This window comes from Hemicordylus capensis, chromosome 2 (genome assembly GCF_027244095.1).
Source record: "Hemicordylus capensis ecotype Gifberg chromosome 2, rHemCap1.1.pri, whole genome shotgun sequence".
Classification (NCBI taxonomy): domain Eukaryota; kingdom Metazoa; phylum Chordata; class Lepidosauria; order Squamata; family Cordylidae; genus Hemicordylus; species Hemicordylus capensis.
Window position 1 is genome coordinate 240,938,157 of NC_069658.1, and position 26,458 is coordinate 240,964,614.

At 48.5% G+C, this 26,458-nt stretch overlaps 1 protein-coding gene across 1 annotated transcript in view; it reads right to left on the minus strand.

The window, feature by feature from the left end:
- The window catches only part of LOC128343901 (uncharacterized), a 47,927-nt gene extending 22,912 nt beyond the window's left edge, over nucleotides 1-25,015 (minus strand). Inside the window, 7 exon segments of the mRNA XM_053293333.1 lie at nucleotides 8,644-8,646; nucleotides 10,685-10,809; nucleotides 10,811-12,180; nucleotides 19,434-19,560; nucleotides 20,829-20,911; nucleotides 22,494-22,620; nucleotides 22,943-25,015. Coding sequence (XP_053149308.1) covers nucleotides 8,644-8,646; nucleotides 10,685-10,809; nucleotides 10,811-12,180; nucleotides 19,434-19,560; nucleotides 20,829-20,911; nucleotides 22,494-22,620; nucleotides 22,943-23,350 — 2,243 coding nt within the window. The 5' untranslated portion in view covers nucleotides 23,351-25,015.
- Nucleotides 25,016-26,458: the final 1,443 nt, after the last annotated feature.

Here is a 26,458-nt window from a genome sequence, read left to right on the forward strand (position 1 = left end):
GAAGATTTGAACTCCACCTGAAGCTCTTTCTCACTCCAAACATCTATACGGTTTCTCTCCTGTGTGACTTCTTGCATGTCTGTTAAGCCTTGAGTTGCATCTGAAACGCTTTCTGTATTCCCTGAATTTATACAGTTTCTCTCCAGTGTGAGTTCTTTGATGTCACGGGCTTGTGGCGATCTCTACATTCGCAGTTGCTTAAAGACACTGGCCCGAACGGATGGGCCCAGCATATCTCCTGCTCCCACCCCACCGTAACTGGGGGGGGGGAAGGACTGCTCGGCTCCCCCCCACAGCTACCCCTTGGCCGCAGTAGGACTTTAAAAAACAACGGGGCTATGTGCCTCACGGCTGGGCAGTCCAGGCACCCAAATTACTTTGGTACGCTCCTGCTCCCAGCCCTTAAAAGTCTCCTCCCCTCTGTCCATTCTCCAGTGACATTTAAGGTGTGATTTACAAACAAAGCTTTTCTCAGGTGAGAGGGGCTGCCTCCTTTGTTTTTCCTTCTCTATTTCTTCTTGGATTGGTGTTTCTTGGCAGTCACCAGCACGAACAGGAAGAGATTCATTCTTCCTTTCCTGGTTTTCTTTTGTTGCTTTTCTCTGTTGTCCTTAAAAATAGTGCTTCCTTGAGCACCTCTGAGTGTAGGACCACGACCACTCAAGCCTTTCTTTTCCACCCCATCCGCCCTTCCTTCCATTCAATGGCACCTGAGTTTGAACTCTTGCTTCATATTAATCGGCCCCCTCCTCAACCCCCCACAAGGTGCTATTAAACTACGTGCCAGAAGGGAATGCCCGCTTAGGAACATAGGAAGCTGCCATATACTGAGTCAGACCATTGGTCTATCTAAATTAGTATTGTCTACACAGACTGGCAGCAAACAGAGCATAGCCAACAGGGATAGCAAACAGGACGTAGGAGTTTTGCAGGAGTTTAGTGGGAAGTGTGCGGGGGGAGCCTGGAACAAGCACCTGCAATCACAAGGAGCCTGTTGGATAAGAGAACGTAAGTACATATCCCTCTCTCATATCCCTCATATTCTTGGGAGAGGCTGTTTGGACAGTTAAATAGCTGACCATTACAACTGAGACCTATCCTTCTAATAAACGGACAATAAACTCTCTAAACACTGTAAACAGCCAACAAAAACAGTATGAAGTTAGAAGGTCAGCAGGGGAAGGGGCATTCCCAGTGTATTTCACAGAGTGCCACATGTATGACTATTTGCCCCATGGGCAGCAGTCATGGGTGTGTGCTTGGTGCAAAGAGCTCCTGGCCCTCAGGGAACAAATCCGTTCCCTTGAGACCAAGATGGCGGATCTGGAGAAGCTCAGAGAGACAGAGAGGCATGTGGCCAAGACCTTCAGGGATGTGATAGAGGCATCCCCCTCCAGGGCTGATGGTTCCTCTGCTGTCAGGGAGAATGAAGGTCTTGGGCAAGGAGGACATCGGTCTGAGGAAGAGGGAAATGCTCCTTTAGAAGGGACCCCTTCCGTGGATGATGAGCCCATATCTTCTCACACAGGGGATACTCCTCTGGGGGGTGGGGGCCTCCTTGTAGTGGGTGATTCAATCATTAGAGGGATAGAGATATGGGTTTGTGACCCGCGTGTTGACCGCATGGTGACTTGCCTGCCTGGTGGGAAGGTTGCGGACATCACGCAGCATCTAGACAGGCTCCTAAGCAGTGCTGGGGAGGAGACAGCTGTCGTGGTGTACGTCGGCACCAACGATGTGGGGAAATGCAGTCAGGAGGTCCTGGAAGCCAAATTTAGGCTGATAGGTAGTATTTTGAAGTCCAGGACCCCCAAGGTAGCATTCTCAGAAATGCTACCTGTTCCACACGCAAGTACAGTGAGACAGGCAGAGGTGAGGGGTTTCAATGTGTGGATGAGACGTTGGTGCCGGGAGGAGGGGTTTAGATTTGTTAGGCACTGGGACACATTTTGGGGCAAGCAAGGCCTGTACAAAAGGGATGGGCTGCACTTGAACCAAGATGGAACCAGATTGCTGGCGCTTAAAATCAAAAGGTTGCAGAGCAGCTTTTAAAATGACACCTGGGGAACAGCCGATGGGAGCTGGGCAGTATCCCGTTTGGCAAAAGCCATCCTTTAAAGTGTGAGGCTGCAAAGAATTCAGATAAAACAGAAGGGGACAGAGCAGAACCGCATAAAGAGCAGACGGGAGGCTGTGCAAGCAGGTCAAAGAGTCAAAAGAATAGCATACATCAGGGGAGAGATTTAGCATATAGGTGCTTATATGCCAATGCCAGAAGCCTCCGAGCCAAGATGGGTGAGCTGGAGTGCTTGGTTACTAACGCAGAAATAGATATAGTGGGCATAACAGAAACATGGTGGAACAGTGAGAACCGGTGGGACACTGTTATCCCTGGGTATAAACTCTATAGAAAGGACAGGGAGGGGCGCCTTGGAGGAGGGGTAGCACTGCATGTTAAAGAAGGGATAGAATCTAACAAGCTAGAAAACCTAAGTGGACCCAAGTGCTCCACAGAAACCCTGTGGGTGACTATACAAGGCCGGAAAGGGAACGTGCTACTGGGGACGTGCTATCGCCCTCCGGATCATAATGCTGACAGTGACTAGGAATTGCAGGAGGAAATCAGGGAGGTGTCAAGGAGATCCAGGGCTGTAATCATGGGTGACTTCAATTACCCACACATAGAGTGGGTAAATTCACAGTCAGGTCAGGACAAAGCAGTCAAATTTCTATATACACTAGATGATTGTGCGCTAGAACAGTTGGTCTTGGAGCCAACCAGAGAGAAGGCGACCTTGGACTTAATTCTGAGTGGCACCCAGGACCCAGTGCGTGATGTCAGTGTCATCGACCCTTTAGGGAACAGTGACCACAGTGCCATCAAATTCAGCATACATGCGGGGAGAGAATCACCAAGGACGTCTAACACAGACATTTTGAATTTAAGAAGAGGAAGCTTCTCCAAAATGAGAAGTATGGTGAAAAGAAAGCTGAAAGGGAAAATCAGGAGTCACTTCGCTCCAGAATGCATGGAGTTTACTCAAAACCACAATACTAGAAGCCCAGTTAGATTGTATACCCAAAAGGAGGGAAGGTAGCACTAAGTCCAGGAGAATGCCAGCATGGCTAATGGGTACCATCAAAGAAGCCATAAAAGGGGGAAAGACTTCCTTCCAAAATTGGAAGGCCTGTCCAAATGAAGAGAGCAGAAAGGAACACAAACTCTGGCAAAAGAAATGCAAGGTGACAATAAGGGAGGGGGAAAAAGAGAGTTTGAGGAACATTTAGCCAAAAGTATCAAGGGGAATAACAAAAACTTCTTTAAGTACATCAGAAGCAGGAAACCTGCCAGGGAGGCAGTTGGACCATTAGACAATGAGGGAGTGAAAGGGATTATTAAGGAGGATATGGAGGTTGTAGAGAAGCTAAATGAATTCTTTGTGTCCGTCTTCACGGCAGAGGATACTGAGCATATACCTGTTCCTGAACCAGGCTTTTTAGGGATGGAGGCTAGAGAGCTGTGTCAGATAGAAGTGACAACGGATGATGTTCTAAACAGTCTGGAAAAACTGAAAACTAGCAAATCACCAGGGCCGGATGGCATCCATCCAAGAGTCCTCAAAGAATTCAAATGTGAAATTGCCGACCTCCTTGCTAAAATATATAACTTATCCCTACAATCAGGTTCTGTACCAGAGGACTGGAGAGTAGCAAATGTAACACCGATTTTCAAGAAGGGATCCAGGGGTGATCCGGGAAATTGCAGGCCGGTTAGCTTAACTTCAGTTCCAGGCAAATTGGTGGAAAGCATCCTCAAGGATAAAATTGTAAAGCATATAGAAGAACAGACCCTGCTGGGAGTGAACCAGCATGGGTTCCGCAAAGGTAAATCTTGCCTCACCAACCTTTTGGATTTCTTTGAGAGTGTCAACATGTGTGTGGATCAAGCTGATCCAGTTGACATTGTATACCTGGACTTCCAAAAAGCTTTTGACAAAGGCTCTGTACCGGAGGACTGGAGAGTAGCAAATGTAACACCGATTTTCAAAAAGGGATCCAGGGGTGATCCGGGAAATTACAGGCCGTTTAGCTTAACGTCTGTTCCAGACAAATTGATGGAAAGCATCCTCAAGGATCTATATTATTAATTCTCAAAGATGGGCCATGCATGGAGATGTGGTAGAAAGGAGGCGATTGGCTGACAGAGTCTGCAAGCAGAAGCACCTGATTGGGCAGTGGGGATTCCATATGCAGATAGGGAGAAGGCGCCTGTGAGAGCAGAAGCACCATGGTGATTGGGCAGTGGGGATTCCCTATGCAGATAAGGAGGAGGAGCCTGTGATGGTTAAGGTCAGTTGGAATACAACTGTTACTGGTTGGAAGATGTTCTTGATTGTAGAGGAGATGAATCTCTCTATATAAAAGGATTATCAGAGAGGAGTCTGCAAAAAGATGGGTCATGAGGGAGGAAAGAGCCCCTTCAGGAAAAGGAGAATGTTATTGTGTGAATTAAATGAGGAAACAAGATGAACAAAATATGTTAACTCCAGGAGGGTGGGAGAGAGAGAAAAAAACATGAAGGGAGGGGGAAGAAAGAGTGGGGAAGAGCGAGTGGAGGAGAGAACAAGAAGGGAGGGGGAAGAGAGACAGAAGGAAGGGCAAGGGACCAGCCTGAGCCTATCAGCAGCCTGAGGGGAATGAGCGGCCATGGCAGCACTAGCAGCAAGGAAGGGCCCAGTCAACCACTGCTGCTGTTGGAGCTACTGAGGTCATTGCCAGAAGGAGGCAGGCAGGCAAGGGACGGGCCCGGGCTTGTCAGCGACCTGAGGGGAACAAGCGGCCATGGTGGTGGCAGCAACGAGGAACGGCCCAGTCAACCACTGCTGCTGCTCCTGCAGGGAGGCGTCGGAGCGGGGCTCAGCTGAGGGTGGGGAGGTCTCTGGGGATAGGGGGCTTCAGTTTGGCCAATAGGTGGCAGCAATGCTGCAGCCATGACCAAGAAGGGTGAGGGGGATGGAAGCAACGGGATGGAGGAGGAGCAGGAGTGCAGGCCAGGTGGGGGTGGGGAGATCTCTGAGGTGAGGGGAGCAATCAAGTACTAAGGCGCAGATGCTCTAGAGAATGCAAGAGTTCTGTTGGAAGTTAAAGGACTTTGCGCTGTCTCTTGTCTCAGACAGTGGAGGACAGACTAGTGAGTCAGGGCTGGAGGGTCAAGACATTGGTCATCCCTTCTCCACTGCTCTGACACTATCCCTTTGAAATGTAGATTGGTACTCTTAGGGATTAACTTCCTTCCTCTCTCTCTTCCCTTCCTGTCCTTCTACCTTGCAACATGGCAAGCTCCTCTCCTTGCACCATGTGTGCAGAGAAGATGCAGAATCCATCTGCATCCAGCTAGATAGATAGATTAGAGATCCTAACTCCTCACTTTCCTATCTAGAATGGAGTTCCTTAATAAATGCCTTATATATTGATTTGAAACTATGAATTGGCTCCAAGTTACTTTCCTCTGAGCATACATGCATGCCTAACTAAATTCCGTTGTGTTTCCAAGGTGGGAAGGGAATGCTGCAAGAGGAAACCACATGGGGCCCCCACATTTACATACAAAGAGATCTGGCTTCGTTGCCAAGGAAACTCAGTCCAGAGAGAGAGGTCACATGACCGCTAGCAGGGAGACTGCTCCTGAAATGAGGTCAACTGGGAATAATGCCTTTAGATGTTTTCTGTGTAACCAATTTGACCACAAGGTGGCGAACTGTCCCAAGAATCAGACAAAGAAAAGTAACTTTACAGAAAGGTCTTTGAACAAGAGTTTTAATGTTTGCTTGATGCAAAGTGATGAAAAGTTCGTTTTTGATTCTGGTTCTTCTGTTCATATATCAAATAATTTGGATTTCTATACTGAACTGTTTGATATTCCTGAAGAGACTGTTTATTTGGGCACTAATACTACAATTAAAGCCAAGAAGAAAGGCGAAGGAATTTTGTATTGTAAGTTACCGGGTGGATCTGTTAAACCACTTTTTCTTAAAAACGTTTTGTATAACCCTGACTTCTCAAACTCCTTGATTTCAATATCCAAGCCAGAGAAACAAGGCTGTGAACTGTATATTAAAAATGGACAATGTGTTGTTATTCAGAATGGAGAAGTTTGCCTTGTAGGCTCTAAAACCAAAGGTCTTTACAGAGTGGAGGAGCAATCTTTATCAAAGACAGACAAAGACCAGCCCAGTCCAAACCTGAGGCATACCAGCCTAATGAAGTGAACCTTGCTGAGTCATGCCTGCATGAAAACTGCTTGCTACTGTGGCATAGACGCTTAGGACACAGGAGCTATGAGTCAATCCAGAACATGAAGGAAAAGGGATTAGCTAATGGCATTGATTTTGTACCATGTGACATTGTAACTAACTGTGTTTGTTGTCTTGAGTCCAAAGCAGTTAACAAGCCATTTCCTAAGCAGAGTGAAAGGAAGACCAGAAGACCCCTAGAACTGATCCACATTGCTATATCGGGGCCACTACCAGCTACTATAGGTAATCACAGATTTCTTCTCACAATCACTGATGATTACACAAAATATTCAGTTGTGTTGTGGGCAGATGGAGGGCAAAGCCCTATCAGCCGGGAGGAGGAAATGGGAGGCGGCGGGGGGATGGCCTAGCTCTGGCCTGCACAATGGGGAGAGCTGCGGGGGGTGGGGAGTGTGCTGAGAGGCAGAAAGCGAGCGAGAGCACTGCGGCAGGATGCCACATGCTCAGTGCACAACTGCACAGATGCTCTGTGTGGGGTCAGCTAGTAAAATTGTAAAGCACATAGAAGAACAAGCCCTGCTGGGAGTGAACCAGCATGGCTTCCACAAAGGGAACTCTTGCCTAACCAACCTTATGGAGTTCTCTGAGAGTGTCAACAAGTGTGTGGATCAGACTGATCCAGTTGACATAGTATATCTGAACTTCCCAAATGCTTTTGACAAAGTTCCTCATCAAAGACTCCTGAGGAAACTTAGCGGTCATGGGATAGGGAGACAAGTACATGTGTGGATTGCTAACTGGTTGAAAGACAGGAAACAGAGGGTAGGTATAAATGGAGAGTTTTTGCAATGGAGGGAAGTAAGAAGTGGGGTCCCCCAGGAATCTGTACTGGGACCAGTGCTTTTTAATTTATTGATAAATGATCTTGAAGCAGGGGTAAGAAGTGAGGTGGCCAAATTTGCAGATGATACCAAACTCTTTTGGGTAGTGAAATCCAAAACAGATTGTGAGGAGCTCCAAAAGGATCTCTCCAAACTGGGTGAGTGGGTGACAAAATGGCAAATGCGGTTCAATGTTGGCAAGTATAAAGTGATGCACATTGGGATGAAAAACGCCAGCTTCAAGTATAAATTGAACTGAGCTGTCGGTGACTGACCAGGAGAGGGAACTTGGGGTCATGGTGGACAGCTCATTGAAAGTGTCAACTCAATGTGCAGCAGCTGTGAAAAAAGCCAATTCCATGCTAGGGATCATTAGGAAGGGGACTGAAAATAAAATGGCTAATATTATAATACCCTTATACAAAACTATGGTGCGACCACACTTGGAGTACTGCGTACAATTCTGGTCACCACATCTTACATTGTAGAACTGGAAAAGGTACAGAAGAGGGCAACCAAGATGATCAGGGGCCTAGAGCACCATTCTTATGAGGCAAGACTACAATACCTGGGGCTTTTTAGTTTAGAAAAAAAGATGACTACGGGGAGACTTGATAGAGGTCTATAAAATCATGCATGGTTTGGAGAAAGTGGAGAGAGAGAAATTCTTTTCCCTCTCACACACTAGAACCATGGGTCACCCCATGAAATTTATTGCTAGGAGGCCTAAGCAACAAAAAGAAGTACCATTTCACACAATGCATGATCCACTTGTGGAACTGTCTGCCACAGGATGTGGTGACAGCCAACAACCTGGATGGCTTTAAGAGGGGTTTGGATAACTTCATGGAGGAGATATCTATCAATGGCTACTAGTCGGAGGGCTGTGGGCCACCTCCAGCCTCAAAGGCAGGATGCGTCTGAATACCAGTTGCAGGGGAGTAACGGCAGGAGAGAGGGCACGTCTCAACTCCTGACTGTGGCTTCCAGCGGTATCTGGTGGGCCACTGTGTGAAACCGATGCAGGACTAGATGGTCCTTGGGTCTGATCCAGCAGGGCTGTTCTTATATTCTTACGTCCTTATGCTTAACCTCATTTTAAACATGTCCCATCAGCTGTGTAGGGAACCCAATGGCACCCCTAAATGAGCCCCTGGTGGCGCAGTGGTAAAACTGCTGCCCTGTAACCAGAAGGTTACAAGTTTGATCCTGACCAGGGGCTCAGGGTTGACTCAGCCTTCCATCCTTCCGAGGTCGGTAAAATGAGTACCCAGAATGTTGGGGGCAATATGCTACATCATTGTAAACCGCTTAGAGAGCTCCGGCTATAGAGCGGTATATAAATGTAAGTGCTATTGCTATTGCTATTGCTAAACCTCTGCACCCCTGGCCAGTGCCAGCTTGGCTACTGCCCTAAATGGCCATGGGGCTTATAGGGTCACATTGGGGTTCCTAAAGGTGGGCACTCCGTTTAAGACGGTGCTACATTTTGTTGCAGGTCCCACCTGCTGGGAGAAAGGAAAAATAAGTTTATTTTAACAATGTTTCCTTAGGAATATCTTCTCTTGGAAATCCATGGTGGACATTTTGGGACTTCCCCATAGTTGTTAATTTTAAGGTACCCATTAGGGTTCTGCATCAGACCCTCCATTCCCATGAATCTGCAGCCCCCTCCTGCTGCTAGGTGGAGGCAGCTGTTCCCAGAGTGGGTCATCATTCCTTGGCTGTTTCCCACATTTCGGGCACCACAGGGGCTCATGGAACTGGCTGGGAAATCCTATGGGCCATCTGTAATGTCTAGTCTCCCCATGTGCTTTCCCAACATCCCCACATGCCTTCCCAGCTGGCCCTGTGGACTCTGGGGCCAATAGAAGAGGCCCAATTGGCTCTGGAGATGTGAGGAGGAACTAGGCGGGGATGTCTACGCTGGGAGCCGCCGTCTCTGGGCAGCACCAGGGGGATCCAGTCCTTTGGCTTCTCGTCAGGGGGATCCAGTCGACTTCCCATTCAGAGAAACTAACTTGAGCAGCAAGGAGAGTGTTCACTGCCTTGAAAAACAGCGGGGAGAATGGCACCAAAATACCTCAGCTACGGAACAGACTTGTTAGTGTGAAAATAACAGCAACTCGGTTTCTACATCTGCAGCTCCTTTAAAAATGGAATCATTCCAAATGACCTCATAACGTACGTTTCCCTAAGCTTTACATGCCATATGTTTATTATGAAACTAAGCAGGGGAAGTGACCAGAGGAGCGGCCACTGACATGGGCATACCCCATCTGTAGTCCTGCCTCCTCACTCTTATTATATGTATTTTATATACCACCTACCTCCAAAGGTCCTAGGCAGTTCATGAAAATAAAGACAAGAAAAACACAATAAAAAACAAACTGCCTGGCTGAAAAAATGTGTCTTAAGGGCTCTTTTGAAGGGTGGCAAAGATGTTAAACCACAAACGTCTACAGTAGGCCTGCTCAATTTAATTCCCCAGCTGTTTTGGGACTACAACTCCCATAACACTCAGCAACAGTGGTCCAGTCAGGGATTATGGGAATTGTAGGCCAACATCTGCAAGAGGGCTGAAATTGAGCAGCCCTCATCTACAGGGAGCACATTGCACAGCCTAGGAGTGACAACAGAGCAGGCCCACTCCCGTCACTGCCAGATGGATCAGCGGCATCCAGAGATGGACCTCTCTCGATGTATAATGGGGATCATGCAGTAGGTGCTCTCCTGGGTTACCTGATCCTACATTGTTTGGGCTTTAATGGTAATCACCAACACTTTTTATTTGCCCCGGAAACCTACTGGTAGCCAATGTAATTGCTTTATAACAGGCATAAGATTGTCTCCTTGAGACACCCCAGCATCCAATCTAGCTGTTGCATTTTGAACCAAGGTAAGTTTCCGAACAACGTACAAAGGCAACCCCAGGTAGAGTGCATTACAGTAGTCAAGCCTAGAGATCACCAGGCTAGATCTCACTGGGATAGTAAACCTGAGATTAACAACTTCTGCCAGCTGACATGAATGAATGTATGATGAACCCACATACTTGGCACATTGGGAACAAAATGTCAGGAAGAAGCATTCTAAATGTAGCCTCCTTCCCAACATGCAAACATTACTTTTGCGCAATAGTCAGTAACGCATGTGTGTGTTTGTGTGTAAGTGAGAGACTTCTGTGCGCACACTGATTGATGCTGCTTCTCAGGACAAAACTCTTTCCGCTCACAGATTCTAAACATGAGAGGGAACACTGCTGCCCACCACAGGTCCTCTATCCCCGCCCTTCTTCTTTTGGAAGTGGGGGAGAGGAGAGGGGTGGCCAGAAAGTCTCTGCTCCACTCTCTACTTCATCTTTGGAAAGGGGAAGGGAGATGGAAGCTATATCTATATTAAAAACATGTATATCCTACTAGGTGTGAATTCTTTCATCTTGGGTAAAATGAGAGTTAGGATTGAAGCTCTTTCCACACTCTAGGCATTTGTATCGTTTTTCTCCTTTGTGAATTCCTTGGTGTTTTGCAAGGACTGATCTCCGACTAAAACTCTTTCCACACTCCAGGCAGGCATTTACATGGTTTCTCTCCTGTGTGAATTGTTATATTTTCTCTAAGATTTGAACCCTGATCGAAGCACTTTCCACACTCCAAGCATCTAAATAGTTTCTCTCCGGGAATGAATTTTTTTATGTTGGGTAATACTTGAGCTCTGACTGAAGCTCTTTCCACACTCCAAGCATTTAAATGGTTTCTCCCCAGTGTGAATTCTTTGGTGTCTCTTAAGACATGAGCTATTACTGAAGCTCTTTCCACACTCCAAGCATCTAAATGGTTTCTCTCCTGTGTGAATTCTTTGATGTCGTCTAAGATGTGGACTGTGATTGAAGCTCTTTCCACACTCCAAGCATCTAAATGGTTTATCTCCTGTGTGAATTCTTTGATGTTTTCTAAGATGTGAACCCTGATTGAAGCTCATTCCACACTCCAAGCATCTAAATGGTTTCTCTCCTGTGTGAATTCTTTGATGTTTTCTAAGAGCTGAATCCTGATTGAAGCTGTTTCCACATTCCAAGCATCTAAATGGTTTCTCTCCTGTGTGGATTATTTGATGGTTCCTTAGACCTGAGCGCTGACTGAAGCTCTTTCCACACTCCAAGCAGCTAAATGGTTTCTCTCCTGTATGAATTTTTTGATGTTGTCTAAGATGTGAGTTCTGAGTAAAGCTCTTTCCACACTCCAAGCATCTAAATGGTTTCTCTCCTGTATGAATTTTTTGATGTTGTCTAAGATGTGAGTTCTGAGTAAAGCTCTTTCCACACTCCAAGCATCTAAATGGTTTCTCTCCTGTGTGGATTATTTGATGATTCTTTAGACCTGAACGCTGACTGCAGCTCTTTCCACACTCCAAGCATCTAAATGGTTTCTCTCCTGTGTGGATTATTTGATGATTCTTTAGACCTGAGCGCTGACTGAAGCTCTTTCCACACTCCAAGCATCTAAATGGTTTCTCTCCTGTGTGAATTCTTTCATGTTGTCTAAGATTTGAGCTCTTATTGAAGCTCTTTCCACACTCCAAGCATCTAAATGGTTTCTCTTCTGTGTGGATTCTTTGGTGTTTCTTAAGAGCTGAGCTCTGACTGAAGCTCTTTCCACACTCTAGGCATTTAATTGGTTTCTCTCCTGTATGAATTCCTTGGTGTTCTCTTAGATGTGAGTTCAGACTGAAGCTCTTTCTACACACCAAGCACTTCAATGGTTCCTTTGCCCTTCTCTTCATTCCCCAGTAACATTTCAGCCACAATTGATAACCAATGCTTTTCTCACATGAGAGGGGCTGCCTCTTTTGCTTTCCCTTCTCTAGTTCTTCTTGGATTGTTGTTTCTTGGGAGACACCAGCATTAACAGGCGGAGATTCATTCTTCCTTTCATGGCTTTCTTTTGTTGCTTTTCTCTGTTGTCCTTTCTTTTTGCATCTTGCTCTTTCTACTGGTGACCCGCATGTTTCTCCTTCAGTCTTGATTTTCCACCCATCATCTGCTAGGAAAGAGAGAGAAAAAGAAGCATAGTATAGACCACAGTTTCTCAACCACTGGTCCCTGGACCACTGCCAGTCCGCGAAGGGTTGAGTGCCGGTCCCTGACTGGGAGTCACCCCCACACACACAAACAATTGCAATCAAGGCACGCACCTCCTCAATTTTGCACATGGCACAGAAGAGGAGGAGTATGCTTCTGCCTTGCCTCCCTGTGCTGCTGAGATCCCCCTACAGCTATCTTATTCCCTGTCTTTACAGCTTCAAACTGTATGCGGTGCAGGGGCATGGAGGAAAAGGTATGGCAGTGGGTGCCACTTGAAGGGCTGCTGGTTCTTGCATGCTCATTGTTTGCAGCCAAAGGTTGATTGATTTAAACCCAGCTGCCTAGTGCGGCCAAGGCACCTTGAGAGGGAACGCTGTTTCCCTCTTGCTTCGGTGGGGCGTTGTGGTCCCTCGGCCCCCTGTAACCCCCTGGTCTGCACTGCCGGTGGAAGAAGGCGGTCCCTTTTGTGACCTTGCCAAGGGGTGGAATCTCTGGCCGGGATCATGCCGTGGTGAGGGCTAAGCGGCGGAGGGAAGGAGGAGGGCCGCCCTGGCTCAGGCTTTGCAGAAAGGGAGTGCAGGTGGACCTTCCTCAGGGGAGGGGGAGCAAGCACGTGTACCAAGGAGGGCTAAGTGGCAGAGGGAGGCGGCATGGTGCAGGGGAGAGGCAAGATACCATTTTGTGCATTCATGAAAAAGGGTCATTGGATGAATGGCACTGGAATGAAGTGATCCTGGGGATTTGATGCCCAGTGCGGTTCGTGTCCGATCCCAACCGATTTAAAGCCAGCTGCCTGTTGCGGCCAAGGCACCTTGAGAGGAAACGCTGTTTTCCTCTTGCATTGGTGAGGCATTGTGGGGGCATCCCCCCTTATAGGGGGCATCCCTTAGCCCCCTATAACCCCCTGGTCTCCACCGCCGGTGGAAGACAGCGATCCCCTTTATGATCTTGCCGGGTGGAGGGAGACAGCCTCTGGCCGGGATCATGTTGCGGTGAGGGCTAAGCGGTGGAGGGAGGGAGGAGGGCTGCCTTGGCTTACCTTGCAGCTACGTGCAGTCAGCACGTGGGACCACGTGAGCTGCATGGCCCCAAAGGCAGGCGGGTGTGATTGGCGCATACAGGGGAGTTGGGAGGGGGGCGCAGAGCACACGCTGTGAGAGAAGTTGGGGGAACACCTGCTACACTCTGGTGCACAAGCACAGCAGCGGCAGCTCTTGGACACAGGCGACCTTCCAAGCATGGTCTGGTACACCATTGCCTCGCCCACCCTGAACAAGGCCTCGTCTCCCCAGTGAGGAAGACAAGGCATCCACCACTACAGCACCCCGCGCCCCCACCATCTCAGAATCACCCCCTTCCATTTAATGCCAGGACCCCACCGCTCTTCTTCATATTTTATTTCACCATTTTAAAAAAACCATTCCCAGCGCCTGCCACGTTAACTGTTTTTAAGGAGTTTTGGAGGAGCGGCGTGGGTTTCATTAGGTCCGCCTCACAAAGTGCACATCTAAGAGCAGGATCCAGATCAAGCCAGGTGATCGTGACCAAGCAGCATTGGCACAAATGAGAGAGGACTAATTTCAGTGGGTGGTCCTGACTAATGTCTTGATCCGACCCTGTGACTACACAACTCCTGCTAAAACTCCACCTCCATCATGAGAGGGTTAAACTGTAGACTTCGGGCTCTACTGACAACTTGCCAGTTCTCCTCTCCTCACCTCCTTTTTGCTTTCCTTGACATCTAGCCTGATGAAGAGTTTTGGGGAATTCAAAAGCTTGCTTGTGTGTTGTTTTCATTGGCCCCATGCAGCTTTTGAATTTTTCTAATGGCCCAACATCCCCTCTCCTTTGAGTAATCACAAGCACCCCCACCCCACATGTACTGGAAACATATTTGTTCACCCAAGTTTTTAGATTCAGGGGTTCTTAACCTTGGTTCCCCAGATTTTGGTGGACTTCAACTCCCATAATCCCCAGCCATAATGGCCAAATGCCATTGTGGTTGTGGGTTGTGGGAATTTAAATCCACCAATATCTGAGGACCAAAGGTTGAGAACCTGTAATATTCCATGTTTGCAAAAGATTCCCAATTTAATTATTGTAATGCTTATATTATTTTAATAATAAACTGCCCAGAGATGCAAGTTTTGGGCAGTACAGAAGTCTGATAAATAAATAAATAAATAAATAGGAAAAACTTAAACTTGAAACCCCTTTACTAACTGCTGGTCCGGGAAACTGCGCATGAAGAATGTAGCAGTCCCTGAAACTCTGCACGAAGAATTTAGCGGTCCTTGACTCCAAAAAGGTTGAGAAACACTAGACTACAGGTAGAAAAGAAGCGTCAAAATCAAGCAATAAAGCCAAGGAAAAGTGGACTTCAGAACAGGGAGTAAATCATGAAAGCCATCTCCAGTGATTGACATTAAGTGAAGAATGGTGCGGTGTAGATTGGATTGGGCTTCCCACCTAGCCGTGAAGTTGAATGGGTTGCTGTGAAGGAACCCTGTGCATGATGGGACTTGGTCTCTATGATCCTAAACGTGGGAGCACCACCTTCACAGCATCCACCGGACCTGCCCCTCACCAGCAGAGAGTGGTGGCAGCAAGGGCTGTCCTTCGCTTCTGTCCCGCTGCTGTCCAGAACTTCAGGCTTGGGGCTTTAAGCTGTGCAGCTGAGGGAGTGTGCACAGAGATGTGGCTCCTCGCTCAGCCCCTTCCAGCAGCCGTACAGTCTCCCTGTGCACTGGGAAGGCTGCTTCAGGTCGTTTACCCCGTGCCATCTTTTCCCCTGCCGCTCAAAGTATCGCTCCCAAGCCACAAGGAGGAAGTGAGGCTGACTGCTACTGTACCATTCAGACTGCGCCTGTGCTGTGTGTACGCGCACTTGCACACATGAGCCATCGCCATGCAGGAGACAGACAGACGTCACGGAGGACAAGCAGGAGGCAGTAACAACCAGCAGGAAGGAGCCGCAGTCGACTAGAGCCAAGCAGCCGCCCTCAGGTCCCTCTCTCACCTCCTGCTCAGCCCCCTTTGCTTTCTCTTTCTCCTGGCCCCCTTCCTCCTCCTCTTCATCTCCCTGCTCATTTCTCTTTTATTTTTTCTTCCTATTTCTGGTGTTACTGTTAGCTCCTTACTGGTTTTCCTTCTTTCTTTCTCTGTCCCTTGTGGGACTCCTCTGGAGTCAGAGTTTGGGGTGTAGTTTTTGGTGGCTGTTTGGACTGCTCTCTGGACCCCAACTGCCCCTTGCCCTTCTCCTGCGTGCCCCATTGCTACATTCACAGCACTTTCCTCTTGGGGCTCCCCTCCCCCCTGATCTTCCTCTCTTCTCTCCTCCCGTCTTTCCTTCCTACCTCCAAATCTTTCTTTGATCCCTCCTCCCACCCACCCTTCCCCCTTCTGTTTGGGCTGGAACAGCTTGCTACACATGCTTGCTGCTTGCTTTTGGAACAATATGAGGTCTCTGTTGCTTGTAACATGAAAGGAAAATGTTGCCTTCTTCTCAGTTGGATTCAGCAAATGTGATTCTTTGAGAAAGTAATAAGAAATGTGTAGTATGAGTTCTTGGATATTCTTGCATTTCATTTAGTGTTTGTTCAATTGAATTGTCTAATGGTGTAGTTATGATCAGTGCTTTTGGTGAAGATAAACCATGTCATATATGGGAAGTCCTCTTAGATAAAAACATGGAAAGAAAGGTGATTATTTATATATGAGACAACTACACTAAATAATTTTAGGAAGACATTGATAATATTACCAAGGATGGGGTCACACTTCCCCAGAAGAAAGACGTACGCAGTCTCCCTGGTGTCCCAGACTGAGGCAGTGGCCAGAAGTGCCTTCTATCAGCTTCGGCTGATATGCAACCTGCATCCGTTTCTTGAGATAAATGACCTCAGAACAGTGGTATGTAGGCTGCTAACCTCCAGACTGGATTACTGCAATGCACTCTAGGTGGGGCTGGCCTTGGTACAGAATGTGGCTGTCAGGTTTGTCTCTGGGTCATCTGGGAGAGACCATATTAATCCCGTTTTGAAAGATCTACACTGGCTGCCAATAGGTTTTCGGGAAAAATACAAGGTGCTGGTTCTAACCTGTTCTCTGGGACTCTGACAACTTCAAAAAAGTCTTTAAAGACGTATTTATTCACCCAGGCTTTTAATTCAATATTGTTTTAATATGGTTTAAAATGTTTTAAGGATTGAATTGTAGCAGTGTTTTGCTGTATCATTTACTTTGTTTTAACTGGTGTTTTACCGCCGAGAGACGTGAGTTTTGGGTGGCATAACAATATGTTAATCCAATCAATCAATCAAGTCACAGAGACATGCTTTTCTTGTCTGTAATAATCTAAATATTATTTTTTATAAGTGTTGTTCCTAAAATAATGATTTGTCGAAAGGGGTTATATTCTTACTTGGAGTTTATTTAGTGAGATACACAACTTTACAGCATTATTCCATTTGTGTGATAGGTGGTGTTCCTTCCAGACGGTATTTACTTCATCAAAAAAATATTATATATAGGAACTTGTATTTAATCAGTTCCTATATTTAATATTTTGATGACTTATTTTGATGAAGTAAATACTGCCTGGAAGGAGCACCAATTTTATAAATAAAATAGAATTGTAAAATACATTTATTTCCTGAGAGAGAGAGAGAGTGTATGCCATATATCTATATATAATTATTCACATGTGCACACACTGCTCTGATACTGATGCTCAGAACAAAACTCATTCCACTCTCTGATTTAAAAAAAATAGAAAGAACACTGGTTAGAGTGTTGGGCTAGGACCAGGAAGACCCAGGTTCGAATCTCTGTACAAACATGAATCTCCCTGGGTGACTCTGGGCCAGTTTGTCTCCCTCAGCCATACCTGCCTCACAGGGTGGCTGTGAAGATAAAACATCAGTAAGCATGTACACTGCTCTGGGTTCCTGTAGGATAAAAAATATTGTTTCAGAAACAGATGGATTATTTTCTTCCTTTCAAATGGAGGAGCAATGGGCATTCTGTGAACTATTTGGATGGATGGTGGTATGATGCTTTCCAATTTGAATTTCAGGATGCAAATGTCTTAAAAGTGTGTATATTTATGTCTTGGTAATAAGCAATGTGTATTATTGATTTATTTGGTTAAGGGCCCCCCAAACATGCTGATTTGCCCCCAGCCCCACAAACCCCTAGGGACAGCACGGGCGGCAGCGACTACAGGACCGGCACTGGAACAGGGGTGAGTGAGAGAGTGAGTGAAACTACCTAAACTCCAGTGGGGTCACCTTTGCAGTTGCTTTGTACAGTTCCTACATCTCAGCCAACAGGATCGAGCAGTTCCTTTGTCTCTACCGAATGAATAGTTTCCCAGTATAATGGAATAATCCAATAAGCCCACCACTGCTGATCAGAACCCTATGGAAGAAGGCCAGTTTACAAGAGATACATCAACAAGACATAGCCTGCAGGAGAGAAGAGGAGGAGGAACATCTGCCCCCAGGCAGACCCAAGGGTGAGGGCCTGGATGCCTGCCTGTTGGCTTCTGTCTCTGCCCCCCCTTCTTAATATCTGCCCCCCAAGACAAGCTTCTGGACTGTGGTGAGGCTTTGCAGGACTGGGGCCCACAGGGGCTGACTTGGCAGTTAACTGGTTTCCATCTGCCAGAACGTGCTGCTCAGGGCTATTGAGAGTGCTGCCAGTGGTGGTGGGCCTGCCCCCAAAGGGGTGACACCGAAGGGGGTTGTCCCTTTGGGGGAACAACTTCGGGGGAGAGCGAGGGCCAGGGCCAGGCCTCCCGGCCCAGGTATTTGTATGGGGGGGGGGCATTTAATAGTGGGGCTTCTGTTTTAAATTACTCCTGGGTGAGATTGTTTATAACCTTTAAAGCCCTAAATGGATTGGGCCCTGGGTATTTAAGAGAACATCTTCGTTGTTATGAACCCCACCGCCCATTGAGATCATCCGGAGAGGCCCATCTGAGTTGCCCCCGGCTGGTTTGCTGGCTACTTGAGGACGGGCCTTCTCTGCTGCTGTCCCGGAGCTTTGGAACGCGCTCCCTGCTGAAAGAAGAGCCTCCCCATCTCTGAGAATTTTTAAAGACACACCTATTCACCCAGGCTTTTAATTAAATATTGTTTTAACAGTTTTAGCATTGTTTTAAAGGTCGTTAAAAAATTTAAATTGTTGTAATGTTTTAACTTTTACTATGTCATTTATTTTGTTTTAACTACTGTTAAGTTTTTTGTCATCATTTATTTTAACTAAAGTTTTAATTTTTGGTATGCTTGTTGTAAACCGCCCAGAGACGTGAATTTTGGGCAGTATAGAAATGTGTTAAACAAACAAACAAACAGGAGGGAGAGCCATCAGCGCAGAGAAAGAACACGCAGCATTTGTATTCAGAAGGCCCCAGACTGAGTCCTACAAACACCCAGTTTAGGCTTTGGGTAGCAGGGTTGAGAAGTTCTGTGCAAGAGACCCTGGAGAAATGCTACCCGTCAGTGCAGACAAGATTCAGCTCAATGCATCAGTTTCTCTGCTATTCACTGGGAATATTTTCTTCAGGATTTGGAGCTCACCTGCCAAATGACCTCTTCCCCACTAAGGCTCATCCTCTGCAGTTTATGTATCAGCTGATCAGAAGGATGCCAAAGGAGCTCATCACGGCAATCACCACAACCCTCCCGGCCCATTCTCCATATCTAAAGTCCCGCTTCAGGGCATGGTTCGGCTGCAGCCTGCACAGCTTCACCCAATGGCCTCCAAAGCACTAATTCCAAACAGGGGTGCCAACTGGCAAAGGTTCCCATCCCAATGCCCCCAAAGCCAGTCGGTGATGCTGTGTTGCTGAAAGCAGAAAGCATCAGTCCGATGCCAGAAAGAAGCTGCTGTTCTCCCAGTTTGGCTTGAAATTCAAGTGGGAAAAGCAATCTTGGTGGAAAAGTCAGCAGGGCTCAAACACAGGGAAGAGAAGCACTTTCTCAGAATATTTCACATCCTCCCAAGGCAAGCCAGCAAGAAGCCTCTGATCTCGAAGCCCCTGATCACTTCCAACAACAACAGTTCCAACCACAGACCGCTGGATAAGTGTTCCCCCACCCAGCAGAGAGCCCCCGCAATCCTGCCATAAGAATACACCCACAAGGAATGCTGGGTCCCAATAAAGGAAGCAGCAGCAGCCATTTCTGGAGAGGGAGGGAGCCTTACCCAGAGAGGCCACATTCTGCCTATTCTCCTCCATGACTGCTCTGTGCAGGGCTCTTTGGTCTGCATCCAGCAGAGCCCACTCCTCCTCCGTGAAATGCACAGCCACCTCCTCAAAGGACACGGCACCCTGAAACAAGAACATATTGGACTCACAGGTCAGAAAACAGTCCGCCCACCCCTATAACACAGTGGTGCTCTAACCCCCAGACCTTGGGGGCCCAGTCCAATCCTCCAAGGTCCAGGGAGCACCCCCAAATGTCCGTGGCTGGGTGCCTCCATCAGCATCCCCATGGCTGCCCCCCAAACCTCCGCTGTTCTGTGTGTTTTTTTAAAACAAATTCTTACTGTGTCCGAGTGTCACACCCTCGATCTCAGATAGCGAGGAGGAAGGGGAAGCTGACAGCCTTTCAGCTGATGCAGGGGTGCCTGAGGGGCAGAGCCCGGCTGTCAGTTCCCAAGAGATGGCTGAGGAAGGTCCGGCTGATATTTCAGAGCAGGCACAGCAGTCTGAGACAGCAGAGACAGCGCCGGACGGACTAGAAGATGAGCTGTGCAGGCAACCCCCACTGACTCCACAGCAAAGGCGGGTCACAAGGCGAAGAGCACAGCTGGAAACTATCAGGAGGAGTAAATGCCTCTTGCAGAGGGCTGATAAGCCTTGAATCCCTGCCAGCTGAGAGTTATCAGCTTGGACTATAAAGCACACCAACAGCTTTCTGTTAGCCGCTAGATGACAACATTTGTCAATCCTCGTGTCGACAGCTTTCAGCCCAAGCCATATAGAGAGAACTATTCCGAGCCATGTTTTGTTTCTGCAGCCCAGTTTGTATTGTGGGCTACCTTCCTGGACTTCCCTTCCAGGTGGCCGGATTGCTGACACCGAGGGGTGTCTGTGGTGGGGTGGGAGAGCAGAGCAGCCCTTCTTCCCTCTCCTTCCGGCAGTGGGGAGTGACTGCTAAACTGCACAGGCGCACCTCGCAGTTACTAAAAGATGCTGGTCTGAATGGACGGGCCCAGCGTTGCTCTGGTCCCCGCTGCCAGGTGGGGAGAGGGACTACTCTGCTCCCCACCCCCACAGCCACCCCTCGGACACAGTAAGAAATTTAAAAATAGAAAAACTGGCAGAGGTTTGGCAGAGCAGAATCCCCAAAGAAGGTTTTGCATGGCCTTGCGGGGGGTGTGTGTGTGTGTGTGTGGTCTGGGCGTCCAAATTTCCGAGGTGTGCCCCTGCCCATACACAAATCTCTGAGGAGAATTAAAATGAAGCAGCTAAGGATCTTCTGGCAGGATTCATGGCCTCCTGGCCTTCCTAGTGGGCAGATCACAGAGAGGCAAATATTATTTCAGGCTCAGGGAAAGGCACCTAGGCTGTCCCCCACTTGATCCCTCTCCTACCTGACCTGGTTGGGTAGAAGCTGTTTCTCCATCCACACAGGGGAGCCATGAGCTTGTCAACACCTCCAGTGGTCTTCCGTGAACTAAGAGAGACAAAAGCGATACTTTTTGTGTCAAGCAATAAAATGTTACATTTACATGGACATGTTTCTGGCAGGGAGCAGCACTTTGGCGAGGACAGGGGAGAAGAGGAGCCAAAATCACTCCCCAGTCTCTCTCCCCGCGTGCTTCTCTGCCCATCAAGCCTACAGGGCAACTACTCTAAAAGCTCCCTGCTCCAACCTAGCTCTGATCAGGTTGATGGTCCTCTGTCCATCCCATCAGCTGTGGACTATAAAACAGGCCGGAGCAGCACAACATCCACCCCACGAGGACTTTTCTCTTGGCCCGCTACTCGCCTCCTGAGCCCTCCATGGGGCTCGCTTCCCCCCGCCCCCACTCACTTCTCCCCACCAGCTCCTGAGCCCCTCGGGACCGGGAGCGTTTGAGCCCTGAAGAAGATACAAGGCACATACGTGGCCTCATTCAGTGCAGGCAGGTGCTCTGTATCTCTTTCAGGGCGCACACGGGCCCTCCTTTCCAGGAAGCTCCCAGAAGCAGTGAGGGGCTCGGGAACTGGTGGGGAGAAGTTAGCGGGGGGTAGGTGAGGGAGCCCCTCTGATTACATACTTGTTGCTCAGCCAGTGGAGGCAAGGCAAGCTAGCGGGCAGGCAGTCTTAAAGGTCCTGCACTGCCTCTCTCTCTCAGAGGCATGTGCCAGGGGCGGCTGCTGCCGGCTGAACCAGCAAAGAGAGCATGTGGGTGGGAGCTGGTGCTCTTCCTCCTGAGCCCCTCTGCCGTCCTGATGAGAATGATGGCACGCATGCACACTCCGTCTCCATCAGAAGGCATGTGCCCCCTCATTCCCAGGCCCCGATGGAAGCGTGGGGAGCCAGGGCAGTAGAAAGGTGGGCCAGGCAGCGCTCTGCTCCCCTTCCCAGCCACTCGCCCTCCTTTCCAAGAAGCTCCTAGTCCCAACTGAAAGTGGACAGGGGGGCGTGGGAGTGGGGGAGGGCAGATGGAGCAGAACGCACCACCTTGCCCTTGCTCCTGTGGAGTGGTGCCCCCACCCACGTTCAAACTGGATTCCTCCATTCAATTCCTAAATCACAACTGGATTGAGGAATGAATGACTCGGCTTGGATTTCCACACCATCTGAAAGAGATGCCCCCCCGCCCCAATTCACATTTGTGGTTATCCAATCAGGGTTTTGTTGCCATAAGGGTTTTGTTGCAAGTTTTGGGTGGTATAGACATATTATAAATAAATAAATAAAAATAATGGTTATGAAGTTTAATCCAATTTAATTTGATTCACCTTGGCCTGCAAGAGCTTCTACAGTTTAAATATTATTAAATTAATTTCAATGAATTTCATTTTAATTTGATTTAATTCAATTAATTAATATATTAAATTTTAATAATTAGTGCCCTAAATTTAGGGACTAAACATTGACCGTCAGCCCCTGCACACCAAGTCATGGTTGCTTTCAGCCCACCACATCATTTCAGTAGTGCACCCCTGCTCGTCCCCCACAGACAGACGCAGGTTGACAAAGAAATACCCCTTTTTAGGCACAAGGGATTAAGGGAGACCCAGCAGAAGTGGGATCCATTACTCCTTACCCAGTGAGGTGGTATCTGCATGATCCTCCTGAGATCTCCCTCCATGCAGCAGCTTCAATCTGGCGTCTGATAGAGTCTTCTCTGCCTCAGAAACCAAGAGGTTTGCTTCTGCTAATGGTCCCTGCACCTGAAAAGCCAACAGAAATCCCAGGCAGGGCAGGGGGAGGCAGGGTTTAGAAAAGACAATGGCAGAGGAGGGTGAGTGGGAGGAGGAAGGTTAGGATACTTCCCCCTGCAACGGTGCTGAGAGAAATATGGGTACATTAAGGACATTTCTCCTTGCTTACATGAGACTCCATTTCAGTAAGCAGACCTAATCCTTAATTAGTTTTACATTTTTCTCATATTAGTGACACTTTGAGGTCTTACAGAAAGGTGGGATATCAATTTTTAATATACATGAACATATGATGAAGAGAACTCATTTGACCTTCCACCGACTCTCTCACCTGCTGCTCTCCCTGCTTCTTGGCCTCTGCTTGGCTGAGGAGGAAACCTTCCGCCAGGGCCACCGCCTGCGAACTGGTCTCTGCTCCACATTCCCTCACCCAGCTCTCCATCTCCGGGGGCAGGATGGTCAGAAACTGCTCTAGGATCACAAGGTCCATGATCTGGTGTTTTGTGTGCTGCTCTGGTCTGAGCCACCGACGGCAAAGGTGGTGAAGTCGGCTGCAAACCTGTCGGGGTTCCTCAACCTCCTGGTAGCGGAATTGCCTGAAGTGTTGGAGCTGCGCATCTGAAGGGAGCGTGTCCTCATACAGGGTTTCCTGCAGAGTCCTTTCCCAGAATTCCTCACCGCTCCCAGCCTTGATGGTCTCTGGGCCACCTGAGTCCTGCATTTCCATCTCCAATTCCATGCTCCAAAGAAAGGCCAAAGTTGTTTCACCAACAGATTGCTCCTTGCAGCAGGAACTGAGTACTGCAAAGCAATAACGTGGTTCTGTGCTTGAAGTAGAACACCCCCAAGTCGTGGAGGCATTTCACTAAGGAAAATGGATTATTTGGGCTCCTTACAGAGGCTTCCTTTTATAGAAAAGGAGCCAAATCTAAAGGGCCCCTGCAGTATGCAAGGAGGTTCCTTCCTTTGCAAGTCACAGACCAATGCAGAGCCTCCTCCCCGAAAAGGATGGCTGTGTGTCCCCCGCTGCCCAGAACAGCCTTCTCTCCCCCACCCCTCTTTCCTCCCCAAATATTCCCGGCAGATCTGCTTCTCCCCCTTTCTTCCTCCTCCTCCTCCTCCTCCAGGAACCACTGTCTCTCTTTCCCGTTAGGGTCCCGCAAAGCTATTGAGGGCAAGCAGCTGGAAAACTGGCTTCTGTCTCCTCAAAGCCTCCTCCTTTTGCAAAGAAGCTTGTCTTGGATTGGAAGGAACTGCAGAGGCATCATCAGCCCCACACAGGCCACCTCCCCATCAGCTGAAGTGGGGGGGGCTGCTTGGGGGTGACTTTCTTCCCCCCTTCTCCCCCCATTCACCTCCTGGCCTTTGGTCTCCCACCCACTTACTCCTCCCGATTCCTTGGCCTTCATCACTCTCCTCCTCCTCCTCCCAGGCAGGGGTGGGGTTCCTTGCAAGAAATAATCCCGGGAGTCCTCCTCTTCCACAGCGAAGAGGGCGGGGCAGGAAGAGAGTGTGGCCAATCACGATCCCTTTTGCCTGCTCTAGGATTCACGTCTCTCTCACCCTTAACTCTTTGCTGGCATCTCAGTCGGCAGTCAACGGGGCTTCCTACCACCCTTTCCCTTCAGAAGAGTAAAAAAAAAATGTTCACATCGGAAAAAGACTTGTTAACTCCCAGTCCAAACCAGGACTATGCCATTGGACTGAAACTCCCCCCCCCCGCACCACCAGGGTAGCATCTACGCAAGAGGTAGAAATGCAACAGATACAGCTTCCTATGTGGAAGCACCAGGATGGGCTCTGCCTGTTGTGTTTCTGCCTTTCTCCTTGTTCCCCCCTGGTTCTGTCCTGAGGTGCATTGGTGGCATGCACTCCAGATCCTCCCCGCAAGGGAATGTCCCATAGTCCTGTTTTCGTCTTCAACATCTGGATGTTTCTTAATCGAGCCTAATATATATTTGAGGGCCGGGGTGGGTGGGTGGTGGAACACGGTCAGTAGAGTGAGCATGCTCAGTCAGTGCATGGCAACATGGGATGCTGCTATATACTGAGTCAGACCCTTGGTCCACCTAGCTCAGTATTGTCTACACAGAGTGGTTGGCAGCAGCATCTCCAAGGTTGCAGGCTGTCATCTCTCTCAGCCCTTCCTTGGAGATGCCAGGGAGGGAACTTGGAACCTTCTGTTCTTGCCAGAGGAGCTCCATCCCCTGACGGGAAGATGCTCACATGTAGTCTCCCATTCATACACAGCCAGGATAGACCCTGCTTAGCTAAGGGGACAAGTCATGTTTGCGAACACAAGACCAGCTCTCCTCTACCTGACAGTATCGCTGCCTACCTTATAGGGCTGAATAAGGCTCCAACAAGATAATGAAAAATGTTTTGAACGATCCGAAGAAGCACTGTACTACAATTACAGTACTTAAGAACAGAGCATTGGTCACTTACCGTGAAGGCTTCTTCTGGTTGCTGCAGTCAAGGCCATCTCCATGGGTTATCCCCCGCCCATGCTCCAAGGCAGGACTATGCTAATTAGCTGAAAGATAGAAGTCTCTAGAGCCTGATGGGGGATGACCCCGCCCAGTTCTTACAGGCCAAGTTAGCAAATAAAGACTGACCTATATTTCCAACCACAGATTAAGCTACATGGGGTAAATCCTAGGAAGCTAGAACAGACAGGTGAGTTGGATGGACATACGATACTGAAGAGCACTTTCCAGCTGGAAGAGTGATCTAATTCCAGCACTCGTACTAAACAAGTAAAACAAAAACAGCAACACCCCACCTTCAGGAGCAACCCAAGAGCAGCTAGCTGGGAGGGCCGAGATGGCCTTGACTGCAGCAACCAGAAGAAGCCTTCACGGTAAGTGACCAATGCTCCGTTCTCGGTTGCTGCCAATCAAGGCCATCTCCATGGGACATACCAAAGCCTGTACGTTACCAGGGAGGGATGCGCTCTTGGCCGCTCCTGTAGAAGCGCCCTTGCAGAACTCGTCTACCAAAAGCCACCTAGGGGGAGGCATAATGTCCACTTTAAAAGGCTGCGTGAACATAGATGGATTATTCCAGGTTGCAGCCCTACAGATTTCCTGGACTGCTGCATTGGGTGAAAAAAGGCGGCTGAGGTTGCTGCCACCCTCGTTGAGTGGGCCGTGATATATAAGGGAGGCCGAATGTTTTGTGTGCCAGAACGATACACGTGGTAATCCATCTGGCAATAGAGAAGTCACTGCCTCGCCTATAGTTCCTGGTAGAAGGAAACGGAGACAGTTAGTTTTATGGAATGAGGCTGAGCTGCTGATATAGGTCCAAGTTGTGCCAGTTACACCTGAGAGTGCTTGGTTGTGGATGGACCTTGGTCCTTAGGATGTCAGGAGAAAGTCAAAGTCGGATGAATATCCTAGGTTCCTCTGTAAGGCCAACGGAGAGGGTTCCACTGTGTTAGGGAGCCTGCTAACCTCTGGTCATCTGCCCGGTAAATTTCATGCCCAGGAAGGGAACTGGACAGGTGTCCAGCTGACGTACTGTGGGAAAGGTTGGCAGGTAGCACCCCTCAGGAACGATGACACTGCCTGCCTTAGGCTAGGCTGCAAGCAGTACAGCAACTCTCTGGAATTAGTTGGGTGCGGTCTTCCAACTATATGGCCATGGACCTTCTATCCTAGCTGGTGGGGGTGGGGGAGAGAGTTCCACCCTGGAAGAACAGTTAGGCAAGAATGTTAAGATAGCTAGAGAGAGTCCAGAGATTATAAGCCTGTGAGAGGTTATGAGCCTGTGGTAATATATCCCATGATGGGAATAGTGGTAGTCACAAAAACAGTGATATTGATCGAGGCATTGCCCCGTA